The sequence below is a fragment of the Equus przewalskii genome, chromosome X, assembly GCF_037783145.1.
Source record: "Equus przewalskii isolate Varuska chromosome X, EquPr2, whole genome shotgun sequence".
NCBI lineage: Eukaryota > Metazoa > Chordata > Mammalia > Perissodactyla > Equidae > Equus > Equus przewalskii.
The window spans coordinates 124,118,236-124,142,982 of NC_091863.1; the positions used below are offsets into that span (position 1 = coordinate 124,118,236).

The 24,747-nt window shown below is 40.7% G+C and overlaps 1 protein-coding gene across 1 annotated transcript; it reads left to right on the plus strand.

Moving 5' to 3' along the window:
- The first annotated feature begins 1,356 nt into the window (after positions 1-1,356).
- On the plus strand, positions 1,357-18,957 carry FUNDC2 (FUN14 domain containing 2). The gene is made up of 5 exons (XM_008507731.2): positions 1,357-1,674; positions 4,924-5,074; positions 10,485-10,560; positions 14,614-14,745; positions 17,752-18,957. Exons 1-5 carry the CDS (start codon positions 1,542-1,544, stop codon positions 17,827-17,829), a joined length of 570 nt encoding a protein of 189 aa, XP_008505953.1. The 5' UTR covers positions 1,357-1,541; the 3' UTR covers positions 17,830-18,957.
- Positions 18,958-24,747: the final 5,790 nt, after the last annotated feature.

Genomic DNA, 24,747 nt, shown 5'->3' on the forward strand with positions numbered 1-24,747 from the left:
ATTTGCTGAGGTCTTCTCTCTGCCAGGCACCAGGTGCAGAGATAATAGTTGGCATGTACTATATGCCAGGAAATAAGTGCTTTCTAATGCAGCTGCTATTGTTGTCTTCATTTTACAGGTGATGAAACTGAAGCACAGAGAGGTTAGGAACCTTGGCATGGTCACACAGTTTTTAAGTTGTAGCATTTAAATCCGTGTAATCTGGATCCAGAAGTTATGCTCCTAACCCCTATGCTATACTTCCTTGCCTCAGAGATGAATAACATCCAGTTCCTGCCTTCTGGGAGTCTTAGGCCAATGGGAGAAACAGAAAGGTAGACAGTTACAATACAGGGTGATAAATTCTCTGCCAGATGCTTTACACATTATCTGATTTAACCCTCAGGATGAGACTTCAAAGTGAGTACAGAGGAAGCATCTGAGGTGCAGAGAGGTTAAATGGTTTGCGTAAGGCCACACAACTACTCATTTGTCCTAGCCAGACACTGTCCTAGGTGCTGGGTGCACAGCGGTGAAAAACATAAACAAACGAGAGATAATAAGCAATACTTAAAATACTTGTGTACCTTATACAGAATGTTAGAAGGGAAAATAAGTGCCGTGCACAAAAGAAAAATAAGCAGGGGAAGGGGAAGGAGGGGTGTACCAGGTCGCAATTTTAAATAAGGATGGTCACGGAAAGTCTCACTGAGGTTACATTTCAGCAAAGGGACTTTGGCTTCCACACTGAGGGCAATAAGGAGCCACGGTAGGGTTCTGAATAGAGGAGGGGTGTGATCTTCCTGGTCGCAGTGGAGAGAATAGACTTGGGAGACAAGAATAGGGGCAGGTCGACCTGTTAACTGGGGCTGAGAAGTAATTGTGACTTGCGCTAGGATGGTAGCACTGGAGGGGTGAGAAATTGCTGGATTTATGTGAAGGTAGCATTTATGGGGGATGCTGATGAATTGGACTTGAGGGCTTTGAAAGAGAGGAGTTTGGAATAACACCGAGGTTTTTGGAACAGTGAAGTTGCCATTAACTGGTATGTGGTGACAGCAAGAGGAATAGCCTAGGGTTGGGTGGGGAGATGTGCCCTGGCACATGGTTAAAGGGCTTTGTAGGCATTGCAGGCAAGGAAGCTCTTTTCTTTCCGAGTGCTTCTCTTAGTTATTGTGGTTGTAATGTTTGTTTAAATGTGTCTTTCTCCACTAGAACAGCGTCGGGGACACAGTAGGCAGTAATAAATATTTGCTCAATGCTTACATGAACAAATACGACAAGCCTGCTTTCTTTATTTTTAGTAAAGTAATGGGGAAAAGAGTCTACTAGAGAAGGGCCACGTCGCAGTCGCCTCCTAGGAACTTCCTTTTAGCTGAGCAACAGGTCCAGCATCTTGCTGACCCGGCCGGCTTTCTGAGCACGCGCGTCTCGGCCTGTCTGCTGGGCGGGGCCGCGGGGCTTGTGACACCGCCCGCTGAGCCTTGTGACGCAGCTCTGCGTGCGGGGTGGGAAGTGACCGCCCCGCGCCCAGCCTGCCCTCTTCCGCTGTCGCTGTAGGAATGGAAACATCTGCCCCACGTGCCGGAAGCCAGCTTGCGGCGACGACGGCGCGCCACTCCGCGTCCTATCGCGCTGAGCCCCTGCGGCTGTCATCGCGAGACGAGCTCGCCGAAATGGCCGCGTCCGCTCAAGGTAACCGCGCCGCGGGGAGCCGCCTTCCTGGGCTCCGGAAGGGGACGGGCTCCGCGCCTGCTCGTCCCGGCAGAGCTCCCCAGGGAGCCCAAGCGGCCTGTGGGCGGAAAGGGCGCCCAGGGCTCACCCCTGACCCGGCAGCTCCCAGGCTCCGGCCAAGGTCAGGCGCCAGACTGGGGCCGAACTGCCCCGGGGTGTTGTCTCCTGTCAAGCTCGCTTGGCCTTCCGGCGCCGCCCCCCACAGCCTAAGCCCGGAGACGTTCCGTCCCTGTTCTCGGAAGCGCTCTGGCACCTTGAGACGAGGGCGGATCTTTTGTCCCTAAGGACGTTCATCTCAGACATCTGTCAAGAGTGTTTTTTAATGCAAGGCGCCTCCCTCTGCGTTATTGATGGTTTTGAAAGAGTAGTACACATGGGCTGGTACTTTGAAATTGTCTTTTATTGAGGCTGCGTAGTCAAAGGAAGATTTCCTGTAATATACGCAGTGGAGCGCATCTTTAAGTCATGCTTCTTACCCTACTTCTTTGAATGCTTCAGGTTATATTCATTTCAGTATTGGCTCACAAGATCCGATGGCTAAACAGAGCCATAATCAAAAACTTAATCATATAAACTTAAAATTACATAAATTGTATTAGAAGCAAAGGCAGTGAAACTACTCCAAACATCACTTTCTTGTTATTTGCCATGTTTTACTGTTATCTGTGCTCTTGAGGTTATTTACATCTGTTGTGTCTGTGTAGTGGAAAGAACATAGTGTGGTGCACTACTGTGCATCTCTTCCCAACTCTGCGTTCAGTGATGTCACGCTCTCGGTGAGTGAATACACCGTGGAAATTGGTATACACTGCAAGTCAGCACCTCCTTTCCCCTCCCCAAGCCGGTTGTTACACCTTTACGAGCACACCACTAAATTTGAGTGACTCTAAGGGGTTGGAATGCACAATGTCATTATTTTCCTGCAGAGCGGACTGCCCTCATTCACTTAAACTGTATAGGTTGATCAGACACTTGCAACTATGAAATTGTTGTGAGAAATTTTGAGGTTTACATAATGAATTTCAATCCTTATCATAGTGATGATCACATAATACTGTGATCACTGATTTCCTGGCAAGGCTAGTGACTTACTTTTGTCTGCATAGTGCTTGGCAATGTTTGTCGAATGACTGAATGAAGTTGGGTAAACTAAACGTCTCTGATTTGACCCCCCTTTTCACTGGAGCCCCCTATTGAGGTAAGGGGCTTGGTAAAATTACAAAAAAACAAAACCCAAAACTCATTCTTGTTTTCAGTGATATTCTTTACCCCAGGGAGAAAGTTTCTTCTTCAACATAGCAGTAATATTTTGTTGTTACATTAGAAAGTTTTTTTTCGTTTAACTACTTGTGAGGCCATATAAGGCTCAGTTCTTCAAACATCCATATTTTGGTTCTGCTAAATTGGGACCTATGATCCATCTTGAATTATAGTTTGCGTATGGTGTAAGGTAGGGATTGAGATTCTTTTTTTTTTTCATACAGATACCTAATAGTTCTAACACAATTACTGAAAACACCGATTTCCCCATTAAATTACCTTGGTGCCATGTTATTGAAAAATCAAATAACTATATGTGTAGATCTACTTCTGGACTCTGTATTTTCTTCCACTGATTTATTTGTATATCCTTAGGTCAGTTTTACACTGTATCAAATATAGTAGCTTTATAAATCTTGACATTTGGTAGCTATATTGTACTGTAGCTCTGTAAGTCTTGAAATTCCTTGAACTTTGTTCTTTTTTTCCCAAAATTGTTTTGGCCACTTGTCGTACATTGTACTTCCTAAATGATTGCAGCAGTATCTCCCATTCCACATACTCTTTTTTCATTGTGACTTTGACACTCCTCCCACTGAGTGATGGGGCCTATATTCCCTCTTGAATCTGAGTGGAAGTTTGTGACTGCTCCAATAGAATTCGGTGAAAGTAACTGAGGTTACTGAGCTTCTGAGGTTCGGTCTTAAATGGTAATATAGCTTCTGCCTAGCCCTCAAGATCCCTAACACCCTCCCTCCCTTGGGACAGGCGCCTGTGAACCTAGCCACCATGCTATAAGGAAGCCCAAACTAACCCACATAGAGAGGCACCCTGTGTGTGTGAATGTAGTAGATGATTCCAGGCCCCTGCCAGTAATTCTTCCAGCTGAAGCCTCAGACATCATGGAGCAGAGATGAGCTGTAATGCTGTATCCTGTCTGAATTTCTGATCCACAGAATCTGAGACCATAATGATTGTTTTCCTCTATGAAGTTTGGGGTAATTTGTTATATAGCCATAGTAACTGGAACACTACTCTAGGTCCTTCACACCTCCATATAAATTTTAGAACCAGCTCATCAATTTCTAGATAAAAACCTACTTTTTCATTGGGATTGCAGTGAACCTATAGATCACTATGGAGTGAATGAACATCTTACAAATATTGAGTCTTGCAAAACATATAGTATATGTCTCTATTAATTTAAGTCATCTTCAGTTTCTCTCTGCACTGCTTTGTCGTTTACAGTGTAGAAATCTTTTGCATCTTTCATTAAATTTATCCCTCCATTATCTTCCCACAGAAGGGGATTCTACATTTTGTTAACTCTTTTTCCCTTCTTAGGCAAATCATTTAACCTCTGAGCTTCCATTTCTTAATTATAAAATGGGGTTAATAAATAGTACCTTGTTTTGCACCTACTTTTTTCTGTGGATTTAATTAAATATACATGTTTATTGCTTAGCACATTGCCTAGTAAATAGTAAGAGCTCAATTAAACATTATCTTTTACCTTTATTATCACTGGAGATCCGCATAGTACTGAGAATTTCTGAATTTGTGGATTACTGAATAGTATTGTTTCTCCTAAAAAGGAAGGGCAAATAAAGAAAATCCATTTCATTTAGGATGCATTGTTAAGTATTACTAGAAGTTTTTCCTAGGTCCTTTTGCTTGTTTTTGAATTTGAGAGGAAAAACTAGAGTTCTAATTCTAAATTGTCTAGGTTTTCTTTCTCTAAGACATATTATTTGTTGATTTTAGTTGATTTTTAAAAATTGCTAGTCAGAATTTCAGAGTTAATTTACTATTTAAAATAGAATAATATTTGGAGGTTATTACAACTATCTCTATTCTAAAATTCCTTAAATATCTCTTAATTTAATTAGGAATTGTAGCGATTTATTGTAAAAGTAACTGTGTTTTTATTCAGTATCTTAATTCTTGTAGGAAACTTTGAGGGAAATTTTGATTCACTGGATCTTGCAGAATTTGCTAAAAAGCAGCCGTGGTGGCGCAAGCTGTTCGGGCAGGAATCTGGGCCTTCAGCCGAAAAGTATAGTGTGGCAACCCAGCTGTTAATTGGAGGCGTCACTGGATGGTAAGTGATGTGAAAGATGTCCAGTGTCTTTTTTTGCGTGATTTAGTATTGTGGTTATAAGAACCATCTCCTTTTTTTTCCTTCTTCTTCTCCCCAAAGCCCCCCAGTACATAGTTGCATATTTTAGTTGTGGGTCCTTCTAGTTGTGGCATGTGGGACACTGCCTCAGCGTGGCCTGATGAGCAGTGCCATGTCGGTGCCCAGGATCTGAACTGGGGAAACCCCGGGCCGCCGAAGCGGAGCGCGGGAACTTAACCACTCGGCTGTGGGGCCGGCCCCGGAACCATCTCCTTTAACCAGTAAAAACACATTGACTTTTGTGAAATTGATCACTCAATGTATAGCATTCATCTAAACGTCATGTTAAAGTGTTGTTTAATGGTTACACATAGTGTTTACTATATGCCAGGTACTATTTTAAGTATTTATATAGAGGTCTCATTTCCTTGTCACAGCCACTCTGAAATTGGTATTGTTATCATCTATCCTCATTTTTTTCCAGTTTTATTGAGAAATAGCTGACATACATTACTGTGTAAGTTTAAGGTATATAGCATGATGGTTTCATTTACATATGTTGTGAAATGATTACCACAATAGGTTTAGTTAACATCCATCATCTCATATAGATACAATAGAAAGAAAAGAAAAAGAATTTTCCTTGTGCTGAGAAAGTTAATTTATTTTCTAATTCTGAAATCATGCTTATTCATTATAGAATTATTGGACAGTACAGAAAAGAGTTAAGAAGAAGACACCCTTCCTCGTCCTTCATTATTCTCTTGGGTTTCTGAATTTTACAACCTCCTCTTTCTTGGTTTCCTCTTTAGTTTTACTGTAGTACATAGTCAGTGTCTTCTAAGGGCTACCATTTCTGAAAATGTCTTCATTCTTCCCCCAAAGCTGATTCATAGTTTGGCTATGAATTCTAGGCTGCAAAGAACTTTTAAGGTATTGCTCCATTATATTGCCAGTCTAATTCTCATGCCTTTGAATGTGACTTGTTTCTCCCAGGGGAAGCTTAAATATCTTCTCTGTGTTTTCTGAAATTCCACAATCATAATGTTGTGTGGGGATTCTTTTTAATTTATCCTGCTTGAGAATTTTAATAGGAAGACTCAAATCTTCTCATTTTTAATAATTTCTTCTATCATTTCTTTGATTTTTTTTGTGCATATAATACATGTACATTTTAATGAATACATATAGAGTGAACACCTACGTAACAACCACTCAGGTTAAAAAAATGTGGCTGGTACCCCAAAAACCTGTAGAGATAAATGTTGTCCTGACTGTTATGCGTTATTTCCTTCCTTTCTTTGTAGCTTTAACGTCAATTCTGTCACTAAATAATATACTGTAGTTTACCTGGAACTACAGGAACTTCTTAGCTATTTTCTTTATTTCTTATTTTGTTAACAATTTAATAAATAAATTGGCATATCATCAGCTGCACCTATTTAAGCAGTTTGATAAGTTTTGACATGTACACACCCATAAACCATCACCACAATAAGATAACGAACATATCCGTTACTCTAAAAGTTTCTTTATACCTCTTTATGATCCCACCCTCCCTTTCATGCCCCCAACCAACCACTGATCTGCTTTCTATCACTATAGATTACTTTGTGTCTTCTAGAATTATATATAAATGGAATTATACAGTATGTATTCTTTTATTCTGACTTCTTTCACTTAGCATACTGATTTTGAGGTTCATCTGTGCTGTGTGTATAAGTAGTTTCTTCCTTTTTATTGCTGGGTAGTGTTCCATTGCATGGATGAACCAGTTTGTTTATCCATTCGCCTTTGAGGGATATTGGTTTATTTCCACTTTTAGGCTAAAACTCTTATGAACATTTGTGCACAAGCCTTTGTATGAACATATGCTGTCATTTCTTTTGTGTAAATACCTAGGAATAGTATGGCTGGGTCAAATAGTAGGTAAATGTTTTAACTATTTAAGAACCTCCCAAACAGTCTAAAGTGCTGTACCATACTTACATCTCCACCAGCAGTGTATGAGGGTTCCAGTTTCTCCACATCCTCACTAACACTTGGCATAATGTCTTTTTGATTGCAGCCATCCTAGTGGATGTGAAGTGATATCTCATTGTGGTTTTAATTTGCATTATCCTAATGACTAATGAGGATGAGCATCTTTTCATGGGCTTATTTTTGCCATCCATATATCTTTGGTGAAGTATCTGTTCAAATCTTTTCTGTATTTTTATTGGGATGTTGGTTTTCTCTCATTACTGAGTTGTAAGAGTTTTTTATATATTCTGGATACAAGTCTTATATCAGATATGTGACTTGGAAATATATTCTACTTTATAGCTTTTTATGATCTTAACAGTGTCTTTCAAAGAGCAGAAGTTCTTAATCTTGAAATGTAATTTATCATCTTTTTCTTTTATAGCTCTAACTTTTGGTGTCGTATCTGAGAACATTTGCGTAACCCATGATCACCAAGATTTCCTCTGTGTTTTCTTCTAGACTATATATGGGATTAGATTTTTCATTTAGGTCCATGATCCATTTTGATTTACTGTTTGTGTATGTTGTAAGGTAGGAATCCAAGTTCTTTTTTTGCATATGGATATCTAATTGTGCCCACATGATTTGTTGAAAAGACTATAATTCTCCACACTCAGTTGCCTTTGCACCTGTGTCAAAAATCAATTGACTATATGTCTGTTTCCGAACTCTTTGTTAAATTGATTTGTACATCTTGGTGCCAATATCACACTGTTTTGATTAACTTTATAATAAGTTATGAAATCAGGTAGTATAAATCTTACAACTTTGTTCTTTTTCAAATTTGATTTGACTCTTCTAGGTACTTAGCATTTTCATATGAATTTTAGAATCAGCTTGTTGCCAATTTCTACAAAAAGCCTGAGGGGATTTTGACTGGGAGTATATTGATCCTTAAATATGGTTTCTCTCTCCATTTGTTTAGGTTTCTTTTAATTTCCTTCAGCAATGATTTGTAAGTCTTGCACATCTTTTTTTTTTTCTGCTTTATCTCCCCAAATCCCCCCCATACACAGTTGTATATCTTAGTTGCAGGTCCTTCTGGTTGTGGCATGTGGGATGCCACCTCAACGTGGCCTGATGAGCAGTGCCATGTCCGCGCCCAGGATCCGAACCGGCGAAACCCTGGGCCACTGAAGCGGAGCATGCGAACTTAACCACTCGGCCACGGGGCTGGCCCCTGTTGCACATCTTTTATCAGATTTATCCCTAAGTATTTCATATTTTTGATGGTATTGTAAATGCTATTACTTTTTCAATTTCAATTTCTCATTGTTCATTGTTTATATATAGAAATGCAATTGACTTTTGTATATTGATCTTGTATACTGCAATCTTGTCAAAGTCACTTAGTAGTTTGCAGAGTTTGGGGGTCCCCAAGACCACCCTCATGTTTGATAATTCCCTAGGAGGATTCACAGAACTCACTGAGAACTGGTATACTCATGGTTATGATTTTTTACAGCAAAAGGATACAGATTAAAATCAGTCAAGGGAAGAGGCACATGTCCTTTGTTTTCTTTTGGATCAAATATATATGTGTATATATGTATGTATGTATAGTATAAATATGTATATTATGTATGTGTGTATATATATAATTTTTTTATTAAGGTGAAATTCATATAACATAAAACTAAGATTTTAAAGTGTACGATTCACCCGCATTTAGTACATTCACAGGGTTGTGCAACCATCACCTCTATCTAGTTCCAGAAAATTTTCATTGCCCAGAAATAAAACCCCATATCCATTGAGCAGTTACTGCCCTTTCTCCCCTTCCCCTGGCAACCACCAGTCTACTTTCTGTTTCTCTGGATTTGCCTATTCTGGACATTTCATATAAATAGAATCATACAATATGTGACCTTGTGCATCTGGCTTCCACTGGCCCTAATTCCCTTACATGAAGCCATTAACTGACATTTTTCAACTAAGATTGTTTAATCAGTGATAAAAGCGAACCGGATCATTACTTAGCTCTTATTTCTCCCATGTTTTTGTTATAATTGTAAATTAATGATAAAGACTCTTAATCACTAATTCCTAAATCTCATCATAAGCCCAGCATAATGCTTTTTGATGTTCATCCATGTCATAGTGTGTATCAGAGAAGATGCCATTTAAAGCCATGGAACTAGATGGGAACATCTAGGAAGTTAATACACATAGAGAAAAGAGGTCCTAGGACTGAGCCTTGGAGCAATTCAACATTTAGAGATCAGGAAGACGAGGAATCAACAAAAGAGTCTGAGAGGAACAGCCAGTGAGGAATGAGGAAAACCAAGAGAGAATGGTATTTCAGAGCAATAAGTTATTTCAAGAAGAATAATCGACTATGTCAAAGCTGCTGGTAGGTCACATGAGATAAAGGCTGACGAGTGGACATTAGGATCTGGTAAGGTTGAGATCACTGGTAACCTTCATAAGAATGGTTTCCTTGAAGTCACGGGACAAAAGCCTGCTTGGAGTGGGTTTGAGAGAATGGGCAGCGGGGACAGATAGATACAGCAAGTATAGACAACCCGTAAGTAGTTTTGCTGTAAAGGGGAGCAGAGAAAAGGGAAGGTGGATGGAGAAGAATGGGAGTTTAGGGAAGACGTTTTCAACAATGGTTAATAATTTTAGCATATTAGTGTACAGTAATGAACAAAACAAAATCCTTGCCCTTGTGGAGCAAGGTTGCGCAAGGGAGATAGACAAAAATAAAGAAATCAGATAATTAGATTAAATTGGCCGCTAGATTTAGCCAGTCAGATATCAGATGAACATTTCATTCAACATATTCCCCTGCTTTTTCATCTGTTTCTTCCTTGTTTTCATATTGTTCCAAATGCCACTCCTGTCCACCTACTTGTTGAGGGCAGAATCCTATTCCTTATCCCTTGCAACCACTCTGTCCTCAAACTCAGGCATGTTTTATTTGCTTCACAAACAGTTCTCAGGGCTGCTCCCTCCTTAACATTTATCCCATACAACCTTAGTTCAGTCCACCAGCGTTGTTCTTCCAGATTGCTACTGCAGCCTCCCAACTGGAGTCTCTGTGTGGATCCTTTCTGGAACCCTTTAATCCATTCTCCACACTATAGCCAGAGTCATCTTTTAAAAATGCAACCTGGGAGTTTTAAGAGGTTTGCTCAAGACCACAAAATTAATAAGTAAGCCAAGATTTGACTCAGGGTCTTTCTGAGTTCAGAGCCTCTGCTATATACTTATGCCATGCTCCCCCTGGGGCCTGGCTTTATGTATGGGGTAGGAAGGAGCTGGATCATGCCAAGGTAAGTAGGATCTGAACATTATTAGAAGTGCATGTTTGTGTGTATCTGACAGCATGTCAACTTGTCTGATGCTGGTTTTGTTTTTGTAGGTGCACAGGTTTCATATTCCAGAAGGTTGGAAAGTTGGCTGCAACAGCTGTGGGAGGTGGATTTTTTCTCCTTCAGGTCTGTATGTGAAATATTCCTAGAAGTTTGGAAATTCCACTTGCCCATTAGGAATGTGGTGTGAGGAGCTGTAATCTAGATAGTCTTGGCGTTTTATACTAGAATAGCCTTTGCTCTTGTTTTCCTGTACTATTTGAAATACTAGTGACCATTTGAGTCAAACTTCATCAATTACTAGTCGTCATTTATAACATGAGGACATTAGTACATATTCTTTATCATAGCTCCCTTAGACCCGTTGAAATATTAAGCAAATATGATTTCAAAAATACAAAGTGTAATGCAAGTGCCCTGTGATACGATTTATTCTTATACACTAATATAGCCAGCTTTGATCCGAGAGCAGTTGATGAGAAATGAGGGCTAGATGACAGTACAGGCAGATGTCCTATGTTGTCTCTTTGGCCTGAAGTTTATTTCAGAACCACTAGGTGCTAGTTTTCTGGGTGCTAGGATGCTCTGCAGCATTGGTTTGCAAACTTGAATCCACACTGGAATTACTTGAGAGTTTTAAAAACTACTGATGCTTGGAGCCTAGCCCCACCCCCCGCCCCCTGTGCCTGATTTTTGACAGGGAGTGGCTGGAGCTGGATGAGCAGAGGTCTGGGCTGGCTGGGCCTCTCTCTGTCTCTCGCCCCCTCCCCCGCTCCTCGAACCCCTTCCTAGCTCTCAATAGTCTCAGAGCTCCTCCACATGGTCCTTCTGCATGGGCTAGTTTAAGCTATCTCAAACTACTGTGCCTCAGGGCTCCAAGCACAAGTGTTCCAGAGACACGTGAAAGTTGCACCTCCTTTTCTGCCCTAGCCTTGAAACTCATGCAGCATCACTTTTGCAGCATTCTGCTGGTTACTAGCAGCCTTCTCCCACCCCCAATTCAATATTTACTTTCCTGGCTCCCTCCCTGTGGGCTTGGCAGGGGCTGACTCTGTTACTGGACAGGTCAGACTCGTTGCAAGGCAGGGCCCCCTCCTCATGCCTGTCTGTCTCCTTCTGGGTTGCAGTAATCTTTCCTTCCTCTCACTCCTTCAGGTGGAAGTGCAGTGACAGCTCTGTTGCTGCTAGACCCACAGTCCTGCTCTATCCCTGTGGTTTCCCCTGCAGCATGCCCCAAAGTTTGTAAATATCTTAATATCACGTTGAAATGTCTTAATCTGAGCATACCCTCTGTTTCTTTTTGGGGCCCTGACTGGCAGAAGTAATTGGTATTGAAAGTACCTCCAGGAGAGAACCTCAAAATGGGTCAGATATTCAAGGAATGCAGGGATGCCTCCTTGCTAGGGGAGGTGGACATGGGGAGTCTGCTGTGCACTCATGTCTGTCATCAGAGGGATGAGGGTGGGAAGTAGGCATGATGTTGGGAGATCAGGGGTTAAGGTTTGATGTAAGGATCTAGTTTGTTTTATACTGATAATTGTCCTAGCAATATTTAGTGAACAAGTCTTCATTTTCCCAGTATTTGTAGTGTTGCCTCTATCATATATCAAAATCCATATATGTGTGGGTCTGATTCTAGTTTCCCTATTCTGTTCCACTGGTCAACTCCCTACCTTCACTAAGCCTTGATAGTTGGTAAGACAAGTTTCTTCACATATTCTTCATGAGTGTTGTGGCTGCTTTTGCTTGTCCATCTAAATTTTAAACAGGCTTGTCAATTACTTTGAAAAATTCTGTTGAAATTTTGATTGGAATTGCGTGGGAACCATATAGATGAATTTGGGAATTAATATCTTTTATGATACTGAGTCATCTATCTGTGAACATGGGCTTTCTCTCTATTTGTCTTTAATGTCTATGCATAGACTTTTATTATTTTCTTCCATATAGATCTTGTACATCTGTGATTCGATTTTATTCCTAGATATCTTATAGCTTTAGTCGCTCTTGTGGCTTTCCTTGGTCACTTGTTCTCACCCCTAAGGCTGTCTCCCAGTTGGACTGAGAATGATACAACTAATGATGTGGAGCATCTTTTCATGTGCTTATTTGCCATGTACACAGCCTGTCCCTCCATTTATTTGGGCCATCTTTGGGTTCTTTCTGCAGCAGTTCGTAGTTTTCAGCATACAGATTCTGTATGATTTTTGTTTAGATTTATACCTAGTATTTAGTTATTTTGCAGCTATTGTAAATCATAATTTATTTCCCTTTCCAGTTGTTCCAATTGCTAGCATATAGATATACAGTTGATTTTATGTGTTGATCTTGTATTCTGCAACCTTGGTAAACTCACTTTTTCAGTGTAGGAGTTTTTGTTTGTTTGTTGTTGGATTCTTTGACATTATGTAGACAAACGTGTCTGTGAATAGCAACAGTTTGACTTCTTCCTTTCTGATCTGGATGCCTCTTCGATCCTTGTCTTGCCTTCTTGTGTTCAGTACAACTTCATTTCCAGTATGATGTTGAATAGGAGTAGAAACAGTAGACGTCTTTGCCTTGTTCTTAACGTTGGGTGAAGGCATTCAGTCTTCCACCCATAAGTACAATGTTAGTTGTAGGTTCCTTTGTAGATGTTCTTTGTCAAGTTGAGGAAGTCCCCCCCCCCCCATTTCTCTTTTTCTGGGAGTTTTTATTATGAATGTGTGTTGAATTTTGTCAGATGTTTTTGAGTCCTGCCTTCAATCTAGGCCAGGTAGTACTGGAGGGAAAACGGGAAAGGCACGAGCCCTCAAGTAACTGTTGCATGTCTCTTGTCCTATGGGAAAGTCATGGTGGAGTAAAGGATTTGGAACCATTGTTTAGCGTATAATTTTTGAGATCCAACTATGTTGCTGCTATAAGTAGTTTGTTCTTTTTAGAACTGAGTAATATCCTGTTGTGTAAACATGGCACAGTTTGTTTATCCATTCACGTGTAGATGGACATTTGGGTTATTTCTAGTTATTGACTGTTACAAGTAAAGCTGCTATGATAAGAGCTGCCATTCTGGATGGCATAATGGCACATGCAGTGGCAGTGTTGGTAGGTAATGCCAAATCTTTCTCTTAAAAGACTATCAGTTAATGTTCTCAGTAAAAGTGGATAAGAGTGTTTCTTTCCCCACATGCTTCCCAACACTGGATATTTTCAGTCTTTTGGTTTTCTCCAGTCTGATAAAAAATTATAGTAGCTCATTAACTTTAATTTGAATTTCCTTGATTAATGTTTTATTATATATATAGCAAATATTTTCTCCAGCCTGATTTGGGTGACTGATTAGTTGGTGGTGCCATTAACTAAAATAGAGACTAGAAGAAGGACAATAATGCAGGAGGAGACTACAGAGAGGAGAAGAGTTACAGTTTTAAGTATTTTGAGAAATCCAGGTGGATATGACTTATCAAAAATTTGGTGGGGAGAGCTGATCTTGATGGAGGATTGATTAATGGGCTGTAATCAGTGGCTCAATTCTTTGGATAACACTAATCTAGCACAAAACTACATACTTGAATCAGTTTTATCCTGCTCACACATTCTTGATGAAATTGTTTGCACTGCGTTTTTGTGTTGTGCCTGCTGTCTTTACCAAGGGAAATAGGCATATTCTGTGGGGATATTTGGGTGTGCTTCTCCCAGTACCCCTCGTATGAAGTCACTCATGAGAAATCTCTGCGGGGCCATGTGCTAGAAGACTTCTCTCTGAGCACCAGTGATTACTATCTGACAGCCTTGCTCTGTTCACTTTGTCAAGAAACTCAGACTTATGTTGGCTGTAAGGTCTGTTTCTTCACCTTACATCTTGATTTCCAATTCTAATTTTCATTTTACCTTTTTATCTTTTTAAGCTAACTTAAAACTTTGTAGAGAGGGGTAAGAGTATAAATAAAGTAAAAGAATTACTAGCAGTCATTGAAGGCCAGTCTGTTGATTTCCAGCATCAGGCATACGGCCTTGCACATAGGGTAGATGCTGAACAGATGTTGAGTGAATGTCGTTGTCATACAAAGAACTGCATGGCAAATGTCTCCAAAAATGGAAAATTAGAAGGGTTTTTGATAATGTACTTCAGTGATTCATCCTGACAAAAAGAAATAACAATCCTGTGTTTTTTACTTCTTGCTGTCATTGAAACTATAGCTTGCAAACCATACTGGGTACATCAAAGTTGACTGGCAGCGAGTAGAGAAGGACATGAAGAAAGCCAAGGAACAGCTGAAGATCCGTAAGAGCAACCAGATACCTACAGAGGTCAAAAGCAAAGCAGAGGAGGTGAGACTTGTTTTGTTCATGTACAGTGTGTGAATGGTACAGACGATTTTGTGTGTACAAAAATGGGGTAGACACCAGTACGTCAGCCTTGGATGGAAGATCTTCACCTCAGAGGCATTTTTTTAAAGCTGGGTAATTGAAGTGTTTGGTGACCTTTATCAGTAAGTGAGAGTGTAAAGGGATACGTGCACATATGTGGGTCAGTCATCCCTTGAACTAATTCTTGTAGGGATGGGGGCAGCACAGCCAGTGGGGAGGATAATAAGGAGATAGATTGTGTAGGCAATATGATAATTTTGAGTCATATTTTGTGTCTATGTACACACATCCCTGAAATGTCCATACGTGACTTATTCTACACATAACTAGCAGGAATGTCTAGCCCAGGGGTTGGCAAACTTTTTTTGTAAAGGGACAGATCGTAAAATATTTTCAGCTTTGTAGGCCGTGTGGTCTCTGTCACAACCACTGAAGTCTACTGTGTAGTGTGAAAATAGCCATAGATGATATGTGGACAAGTGGGTGTGGCTGTGTTATAATGAAACTTTATTTAAAAACAGTGACTGGCTGGATTTGGCTCATGGGCTGTACTTTGCTAACCCCTGATCTAATGCTTAAAACCAGGTTAGGTTACATTGGCTGGCACTGGAGGGACAGGAGAAGTCTTTCTAAAAGGATGTATTTTGCTACTTCTTTATTACCTTTAGAAATATGTAAAATGTCTCAGAAATAGGTGCACTGAACTGGGGAGAAATGAACCAGGATCAAGGTATCAAGAAGGTTCCTGACACCTTCCATAGCCTGGAGCAATGGTGTTCTGGATTCACAGAGAAAAGGGACAGAATGACTGCAAAAGAGGGATTTAGAGGTAAATTGAAATAGGCCTTGTCCTTGAGGCACTCACACTGTAGTAGCTGTGACAGGAAAAAGTTACTTAATCAAAGAGAATAGGTGGTAGTAGGTGAACTTAGGTTAAAAATGTCAGGTTAAACACATGCATTTATTTCCACTTCCTTCTGAAATATTTCTGACTGACGATAACAACAACAAAAAAAGGCTAAACTCACAAGGACCAAGAGAATAGGAGAAGAATACCAGTAGAAAGAAATGTCAGCAAATTGTTGGAAGGTGGAAATCAGAGAGATGAGTGGTAAATGACTTAGCAGACCAGAAAAATCCTGAACAGACAACTCCACATCTCCAGGTACATGGTGACAGTCTCTGTATGGTGGCAAGTGGTTTGCTGAAGCTGGTCCTTTATCCAGAATGGAAAGTGGGCTCTGTGGGGACCCAGGAGCACAGATAGTCCCTCCCCTTTCCTTCTCTCCTTCCATCCCTTCTCCTCAAGCTCAAGGTTATGAAAGTTACACTTTTTTCATTTTGCCAAAACTTTATTATTCAAATGTTTACAAAAGTAATACATGATTGTTGAAAACTTCTTTAATGATACAGGAGATATATATATATAATGATAGAGGAAGTATATATAATAAAAAGTATAATGTTAATCCTTGATTAGCACCAACTGTTGACTCAGAGGAAACTTGTTAACCAAAAGAGTTGGAGTTGGTTCATTCCACAAACTTTTGTATTCCTGTTCATAGCCTGGCATTGTTATAGGCCCCAGGGATAGTGGCTGGTTCCACACCTCAGAGCCCATGGTCTTATTTGGGAAGCAGGGAATGAAGATGATAAGTTCAGTATTTAGCAGCAAGGAAGTCATGAGAGACTTCAGTGAGAACAGTTTGTGGATTGGTAGAGTTGAAAGACAACTGTAGCAAGTTGAGGAATGAGTAGGAAGTAAGAAAGTAAAGATAATGAACGAAAGCAGTTATATCAGGAAGTTGTATGATTTTTTTCATTCCTTCTGATGGCAGATGGCAAAAGACAGTGCCTCAAGTAGGGAAATGTGGGGTCCAACTGAGTCAGGGGGAGGAGTGGGAGTGAGGACGCTAGAGAGTCTGAGGAGGCTGGGGTAGGTAGTAGAGTGGAAAAGGTCAAAGGAAGATCAGGGTGTGAGTGGCTTAAATGGTTGGGAGATGAAGTCACTGTACTTGAGTTCAAGAAATGATTAGGTCAGGATACTGGATGTGTTGTCCCTAAGAACACTTTCTAAGGTGGTGGTTGTATTTGGGAGAAAGAGAGAGTCTGACTCATTTACCAAAGTTCTCTCTGAAATGGAGATGACGGAGCTGCAGATGAGCAGGAACTTTTACAGGAGGTGGAAAGCTTTGAGAATTTAAGAAAATAAAGACCTCACCTGTTAATCATCTTCTGATGTGGTGAAGTGTAAGAATGGGAATTCATAGCATCTCCTTGGAGAGGAGGTCTCAGAGGGGCATGAGTGGTTAGATGGGCAGATAGACAGATGGACAGGATGAATGGATAGAGAGATTTGGAGGAGAGACCTCAGAGTGAGCAGCCTCCATTAGAGAGTAGGTGCTGAAACGAACAGAAGGGGTGAAATTGGAACCAGGGAGAATGGCTTCTCTAACAAGTTTATTGAATGCATCTTAAAGTCTTTCCGCATAACTGTCCCCGTGAACCTCTGTCCTTTCCTGTCCCTGCATGGACTACTCTCCGGTAGATTTCTTACTTTTCTAAACAGCATTACTAAAGACAGAATCCAAGGATTTGCCCTTGACTTCTCTTCCTCATCCCTCATATGGCCAGTCATCTGGTCACAAAGTCCCAGTTCAAAAATATCTCTTGAATTTGAACACTGCACAAGCATCCCTGCCATCACCTTGATCCAAAGACCTGTCGTCTCACCTCCTGAGCTATGTCCTGCTTCCTGTTTGGCTCCCTGTAGTCTTATTCTCCCCACAGCAGTGAGTGGTCATTTTCACATTAGTCCATTCATGGCGTCTATTGCGCTGTGAGTAAAGTACAAACTACTCAACAGGTAAGGGGATTGACATTGTTAAGATTGAGTAGGTAACACAGATGATTCCTAATAATGATATCCTTAGCAAAATAACCCATTGTGCTATCTGTTTTTCTTAGGTGGTGTCATTTGTGAAGAAGAATGTTATAGTGACTGGTGGATTTTTCGGAGGCTTTCTCCTTGGCATGGCATCCTAAAGAGGACAACGTCACTTCCATTATTCCTGGTTTTTCTAACCAGCAGCCTCTTCACTCCATCATTAGGACATCAGTCTCCTCGTCCTCTTATCCCATGCCTTCCTCCCTGCTATGGCATATCTGAATGGCTTCTATAGGCATCTGTTGGTACAAGTTGATATGGCCCTACTGTGAGCTTGACAGCACTGGAAGAAACAATAGACATTAGCTCTTCTCCCAGCACACTCCCCACTTGACTAATCTATAGGTCAGCAAGAATGTTCCTTTCCCCACTACATAAGATACCAGAACAAGGTGCAAGGTGGCTTGCCATGGAGGATGAATGGATCCTCAAAGGTTGTCCCAAACTTGATTTGGAAAAGAAATAACAAGCACATAGATAGATACCTTATTATGTGCTGCATGGAAAGGAACTGAATACATTTGCCTTTAAGCATGAAATATTTTTGTACCTTAGTGTCTACTTTCTTTATTAGTTGGTTTTAGATTATGGAAAGAGAGCTGTTTATATCTGCTATAATTATCCTGACAAAAATGGAAGCATAAGCACTGTAATTAAAAATCTGAATATGGAATGCACTTGTGCTGAATATGGAATGAAAAAGTATATATGCTGAGCTGAAGGTATTGTGTTTGGTAGGAGGGTCTTTATGGAAGCCAACCAATAGATAACATTGTTGGATGGTCACACTTAGTGAATCATTTAGAGGCATTAAGATATTATCCAGGGATGTTTTCCACCATATAGAATAATGCATTTCTTGGCTATTTCCAAAGGGTTTTTTAATAGGAAAATAACTGGTTTTAGGTGGGAGAGGGAAGAAGCTCTTGGATTTTTACTTCATAGGAAAGGTTTTAAGCTTGTATTCTTTATCTCTTGTCAAAGCATTAGGAGTAACCATAGCTCCTCTGTGCCAGTTCTACTATTTCTTTATCCAGTTAGTATGAAATAGATAACATTTGAACCAGACTTTTAAAGAGGTAGCATTCCAGGCATTCAGAATTGAGAACAGTAGCAGTAGTCGCACGTGTAAAATAAATTATTTCCATCATCAAATGTAATCTGTTGTCTCATGATGACCCCAACTCTTAGAGTTATTCTTTAAAATAAAAGTTTATGCACACACACATGCTTAGAATCTTAGCACATTTTGCTGTAATGGCCTGTTACCAAATCTGCGACCCCATCTAGAGTATCTGCTTCTGGAGGGCAGGGCTTGTGTCTTCATCATTATACCCATGGAGCCGAGCGCTTCATAGGTACTTAGTATTTGTTGAATATATGAATGATGACCTCATAGAAAGGTGTCTGGAAAAGGGACTGATCCAAAGAGTTATTTGAGACTTTGAGTTCTGAGATTTCAGAAAACTTGGAATTCTTAAATTTGCAGGTGATCCCTTGCAAAATGTGTGTTTTTAAGGCCTTCCTTTTAAAGTGTTTGCCTTTTAATTTATCTTGGGAATGATGTATTGAATTTGGAAATTGTAGCTACCAGTGGATGTGTGGAACTTTTTAGAATTCATCCATGTGCGTTTTTCTCCTTCTTACATTATGGTAATATTTTAAGGCAGCATAAGTTATTTTGCTTGCAGTATGTATCAATCATCCTCAAATCATAATGGTATGAACCTCTTTGTTGCATATTTATGTACAAGAACTTAATTTTTTTTTCACTTTTTACTATGGAAACTTTTAAACATATACAAAAGTAGAGAAAATAGTACAATGATCCCCATGTATCCATTACGCACCCACAATGATGATCAAATTATAGCTTATTTTGAAACAAATACCAAATGTATCATTTTATCATATTTCACTATGTATCTCTAAAAGGTAAGAACTCTTTTTTGGAATCATGAATATAATACCCTATTATCATAACAAAAAATTAATAATTCTCTATCAAATATCCGGTAGCTTAAGTGTTTTACCTTTGGTTGGTTTGAATCAAAATCTGTATAAGGTCCACATTGCATTCAGATGATGTGTGACTCACCCAGGCCATTGGAATGGTGACTGCAAAGTCTACCTGAAGTGCCCTGTGCCTCTTTGGGTTGCATGTCAGGGAGAGTGGCCACTGAATGCCTCTCCAGTCGGGTGGAGTTGCCTTTTGTCCATCTATTTTTCCTGTGATTATTGGTGATGACAACAAAGATTAAGCAGGTCGATCTAAGCCTCTTTGTGTGGGTTGTAATAGATAACAGACTGAAATAAGATCTATAGGTCTCTCCTGAAGTTTATTCCCAGCTAGCTGCTTCTGGGACCCTGAGGGGCATGGTTGAAGTCTATGTTGCGGGTTGGCCTCATCCTACTGCTATGAGAATGGCCTTGAATTCTGCCTGCCAAGTGAGGCCACCACTTACAGCCATGCAGACCTGGCGCCAGGGTTAAACAGTTGGAGTGCTTTGGTGCACATCTTGGGTTTCAGCAGAGCTGAACCATCAGTGAAGTAGGCCCAGGCATTTAGGGGAGGCTCTAAATTGTGGCCGTATTGCTACCAGCTTTGCTTCAGTTGGTGGAGTGGAAGGTAGGATTTCCCCCAAAAGAACAGCTGCCACCCCTTCATGCAAAACCAACGTACCAGGACCAGGTACTATTTTCATTTGACTAGCGAAGCCTGTTTAGTGAGGCATGTATTTTTCTCCTGTACCCAGAGTCCAATAATGTGCTGGGCCTCCTTTTTAGTGATGGGCAGCTGAGGAGACAGCAATTTTTCCTTGGCTGATGGAGGGATTGAGCGTTGTCAGTCTGTACAGACTCCAGCAAATTCATTTTGAACGTCTTCGGGATTTCGGCGCCCCCTGCTGGCAGGGATGTGGTAACACTGCACTCGGGGCTTTACCTCTGGTTTGGTCCGCATTGGGAGAATCTCTGATTGTTGTCGTTACCAGCACATAATGCATCCACATCTGGTGGCTAGAGCGCCTGCGAGGCTTTTCTCCTCTTTGGCTCTTCGCCTCGGGGTTCGTGTCGCCCCTCCCCCGTGCACCCCGAGGCGCTCTTTCTGTCCCCTCCCAGGCCACCGCGGCTCCGCCTAGTGTCCTCGCCACTCTGGGCCACCCTTTGACCCAGCGTCCCTCCCGCGATAGGACCCGGTTGGACGAGGATTTGGGACCTGATACAGTAGAGCTGTAATGCTTGAGTCCCTTCTCCCCGAAGTTCACCCTGGTGTCAGAGAAGACGGGGGCGGAGGATCCAAGGGCGCTTTCGCTTTAAGGCTGCTGCCCCCTCAGGCTCAACAAGTAGGCTTTCAATGTTTTCAGTCTCCCTAAGGCTCTGTAACCTCATTGCTGACACTGTTTGTGCTCGGGGGTACGCCGCCTGAGCAGCCCCATTGTCATGAGTGTCATTGTGACAGGACGTGATTAAAGTTGGAGGACAGTGTTGGATACCAGGGCAGGCCACCCGAAAATGTCCCATAATAGCATACTGATTATTTTGAATTCAAGTTGCTTGAGAAGCAAAAGGGAATTTTGACCCTCCTGTCCCTGTTCCCTGAGAAAGCAGGAAATACGTCTCCCATGTGAGAGGTGCTCTCCCTGTATCCTTATCCCCAGAGCTAGGGAATTCCAGGCAAATGAAGCCTGCAGAAACAAACCTCATTAATTTACTACCTCAAGTGTAAACTCTGCTTAAATTCCTCATTAATTACCTACCTCAAACCTAAGTTTCTTTGTCCTATCATTCATCACAAATTTATTCTTTATGTAAAAGGTATATATGCTGCCTGCTTTGTTCACTCTCCAAGCGTCATTTCCATGATATTCCCGTGCAAACATAATTAAATTCGGTTTTTCTCCTGTTAATCTGGCCTTGTGTCAATTTTATTATTACTCCAGCCATTAGAACACAAGAAGAAGGGGGAATTTCCTCCCTCCCTGACAACAGTATTCTAAAAAGAATGAATCTTACCTAATTCTGGCTAACATACTCAGGGTAGGTGCTTATGGTTTTGAAATGCAGTTACTGTGTAGGTACCTGCTGTAAGAATGTTCTTGCCATCATCCTTTTGTTTGACATTTGCCAGAAATATGGGCATGACTAATGGTTGGGTTCTTATTTGAAACCTCTACTTTTGTATAGTTTGGGAAAATACAATAAATCTCTGGTTGAAAAAACGGTATAGGGATGGATTTGAAATTTCTGAGTGTAATTAAAGTTTCATGATGATCTGTTTCTTCTCTGAGGGAAGATCACTTAAGGCCAGTTTTCAACACTGTAGGCAAAATTAGACTGCTGCCCTCTCTGCTCCCTCCACCAACTTATCAGCTTCGTTTCTTTGTCATGAAGTCGAGGTATGGGGCCTTCTTAATCACTTAGTGTTAGTGTGATCTCTTGGAGAATTGGGCTGAAAATACATCTTATTCTGGACCTGATTTCCCAGAAATCATATGGTGTGGCTTACATTTGTGATCTTTGATTCTTAGGGAATCATGAATTTTAGGAGCACTATTTTTCTCAAGAAAACTGACAGTATTGCACTTTTTTCACATTTTTCTAAAACTTGTAAAGTCAGCTTATTGACTCACCAAAACTGTCTACCTTTCTGAATGTTAAATGGTAAGAAATGCCATTCGGATTATTGAGAGCAGTGGTTCTTATCCTTGCTTGCACATGGGAGTCACCTGTGGAATTTTGCAAACTACTGACACCTGGCTCTCATCCTAGAGACTGACTCCACTGGTCGGGATCTGCCTGAGTTTTTAACTTGCCTCAGATGTTTCTAATGAGCAGCCAAGGTTGAGAACCACTGAAGTACAGAGTTGGAAGCTGGTGCTAATAAAACTATTGTTCTGCTGCTAACAAGTGACTACTTAATAGGCTTTTAAAGTCTTTTAAATTAAGTGCCATACAACTTCAGATATCTTGCAGATACATCGAAGCATATTGGCAGAGCAGGGGCTTTTGTCATCAGTGGATGCTAAAGCTATTGGGTGAAAGGTTGTGGGGTACTGGGATATTCATAAGGGGCCAAGATATCACCCCACAAATGACTTACCGATTACAAAGGGAAAACTACCTTTCCAGCAGAGAGGTCTGTCAGTCACTAGTTAACCAAGTGATTAAACTTAGTATCACTAGTAGCCCACTTACATGCTTTTTAGTCTCTAAAATGGAGGATGAGATCATAGTTCTCACCTTCCCAGTTCTTCCCTGAAGACTGAGATTCAGTGGTAATCATGGTCCCTAACACATAAAAAACAGTAGATGTTAACCTTCTCTGATGGCTATTTTATTTTTCTGTATGTCATAATATAGCCAAGAATAATAATATTTAATCAATGTCTGCCAATAGATGTTGACTTAAACTGAGACAGGACTGAGTTTAAAGATAGGAAGGAACAATTGATTTGAAGCTCTAAAAGCCCTAAATAAAATAGTATACCTTAGGAAAAAATTTTAAAAGTCTGAAACTTGAGTAGTTAACTCAATAAAAATAATGTAATAAAACACAGGAAAGCAATCTTTGATCATGATTCCTAATATAAATCCTAGCACCACTATCAATTGACAATTTTAAATGTAATTTAGATTTCTATATGATGTAAACATAGTTGTAAAATGTTTTATTGTTTTACTATTAACACAAGAGTTCATTTAAATGATTTCATGAGAATGTAGCGCTGTTACCCTGGTTTGTGGACCAAATATCTCTAAGGCAGCATTTCTCCAAGTCTCTCTGGAGAATGATTGCCCTGAGAGATGCTGTCTGCAAAATAGGTTCACTAGGTACACTTTAGCAAGTACTATATACAATAGTCCTTTCCAAAGAATCATAATTCACATTAGCATATGAAAAGCTCTGAAGTGTTATAGGAAAGAAACCTGTTTACTTGTGTCTAGCCTAGCATTCCCCAAACTTATCTGACCATAGGAGTCTTTTTTTCGCTGTTACAGCAATTCCTAGAAACACTTTGGGGAATGCTGCCTTAAAGAAGTTTGTCTCAAAAAATAATGGTATTTGAACATCAGAGACTATCTTAGTCCATTCATGGCAATGTAGGCTTTTTCTAGCATGCTGGAAGAGGCAAGGAAGGATCCTCCCTGTTATGGACTGAATGTTTGAGTTCCCCAAAATTCATATGTTGAAATCCTAACCCCCAGTGTGATGGTATTAGGAGGTGGGGCCTTTGGGAGGTGATTAGTTCATGGGGGTGGAGCCCTCATGAATGGGATTAGTGCCCTTATGAAAGAGACCCCAGAGAGGTCCTCGCCCCTTCCACCATGTGAGGACACAGCGAGAAGATGGCCATCTATGAACAACAAGTGGGCTCTCACCAGACACCAAATCTGCCAGCACCCTGATCTTGGACTTCCAGCCTCCAGAACTGCAAGAAATAAATGTCTGTTGTTTATAAGCCACCCCATCTGTGCTATTCTGTTACAGCAGCCTGAATGGACTAAGACAGGGACGTAACAATGTTTCTGCTCTTGCGTGGAAAAGTCATCTCTTTTTCTTTTTTGGCGGGCGGAGAGTGGAGCAATGGTGGTTCTAGCACCTATTTGAGGAAAGCAAATGGCCTGTTCGATACTGTCCACCCACTACCACTGTATGAAGTCACTGACAACTGCTAAAAGGCATCCTCCAGCAGCCTTGTATTAACATCATCAGGATCCGCAGTAATGTTTTGATTATAAGGTTATAAGGAGTAGATAAACCACCTAAGAATTCTAATTCTGTTGCTGCCTAACCCAATGACCAATGATGTGTTTTTTTTTTCAGTTCTCTCATGATAAATTAGGAGCTGTTAAACATTACAATAATTTCTTTTTTTGAGGAAGATTAGCCCTGAGCTAACTGCTGCCAATCCTCCTCTTTTTGCTGAGGAAGACTGGCCCTGAGCTAGCATCTGTGCCCATCTTCCTCCACTTTATATGTGGGACGCCTCCCACAGCATGGCGTGCCAAGCAGT

Excerpts from the sequence above, each read along its gene's own strand:
- FUNDC2 (XM_008507731.2), top strand. The coding sequence starts at position 1,542 with ATGGAAACATCTGCCCCACGTGCCGGAAGCCAGCTTGCGGCGACGACG. Across the intron at positions 1,675-4,923 it reads AATGGCCGCGTCCGCTCAAG|GAAACTTTGAGGGAAATTTT; the intron begins GTAACCGCGCCG and ends TAATTCTTGTAG. Across the intron at positions 14,746-17,751 it reads TCAAAAGCAAAGCAGAGGAG|GTGGTGTCATTTGTGAAGAA; the intron begins GTGAGACTTGTT and ends TGTTTTTCTTAG.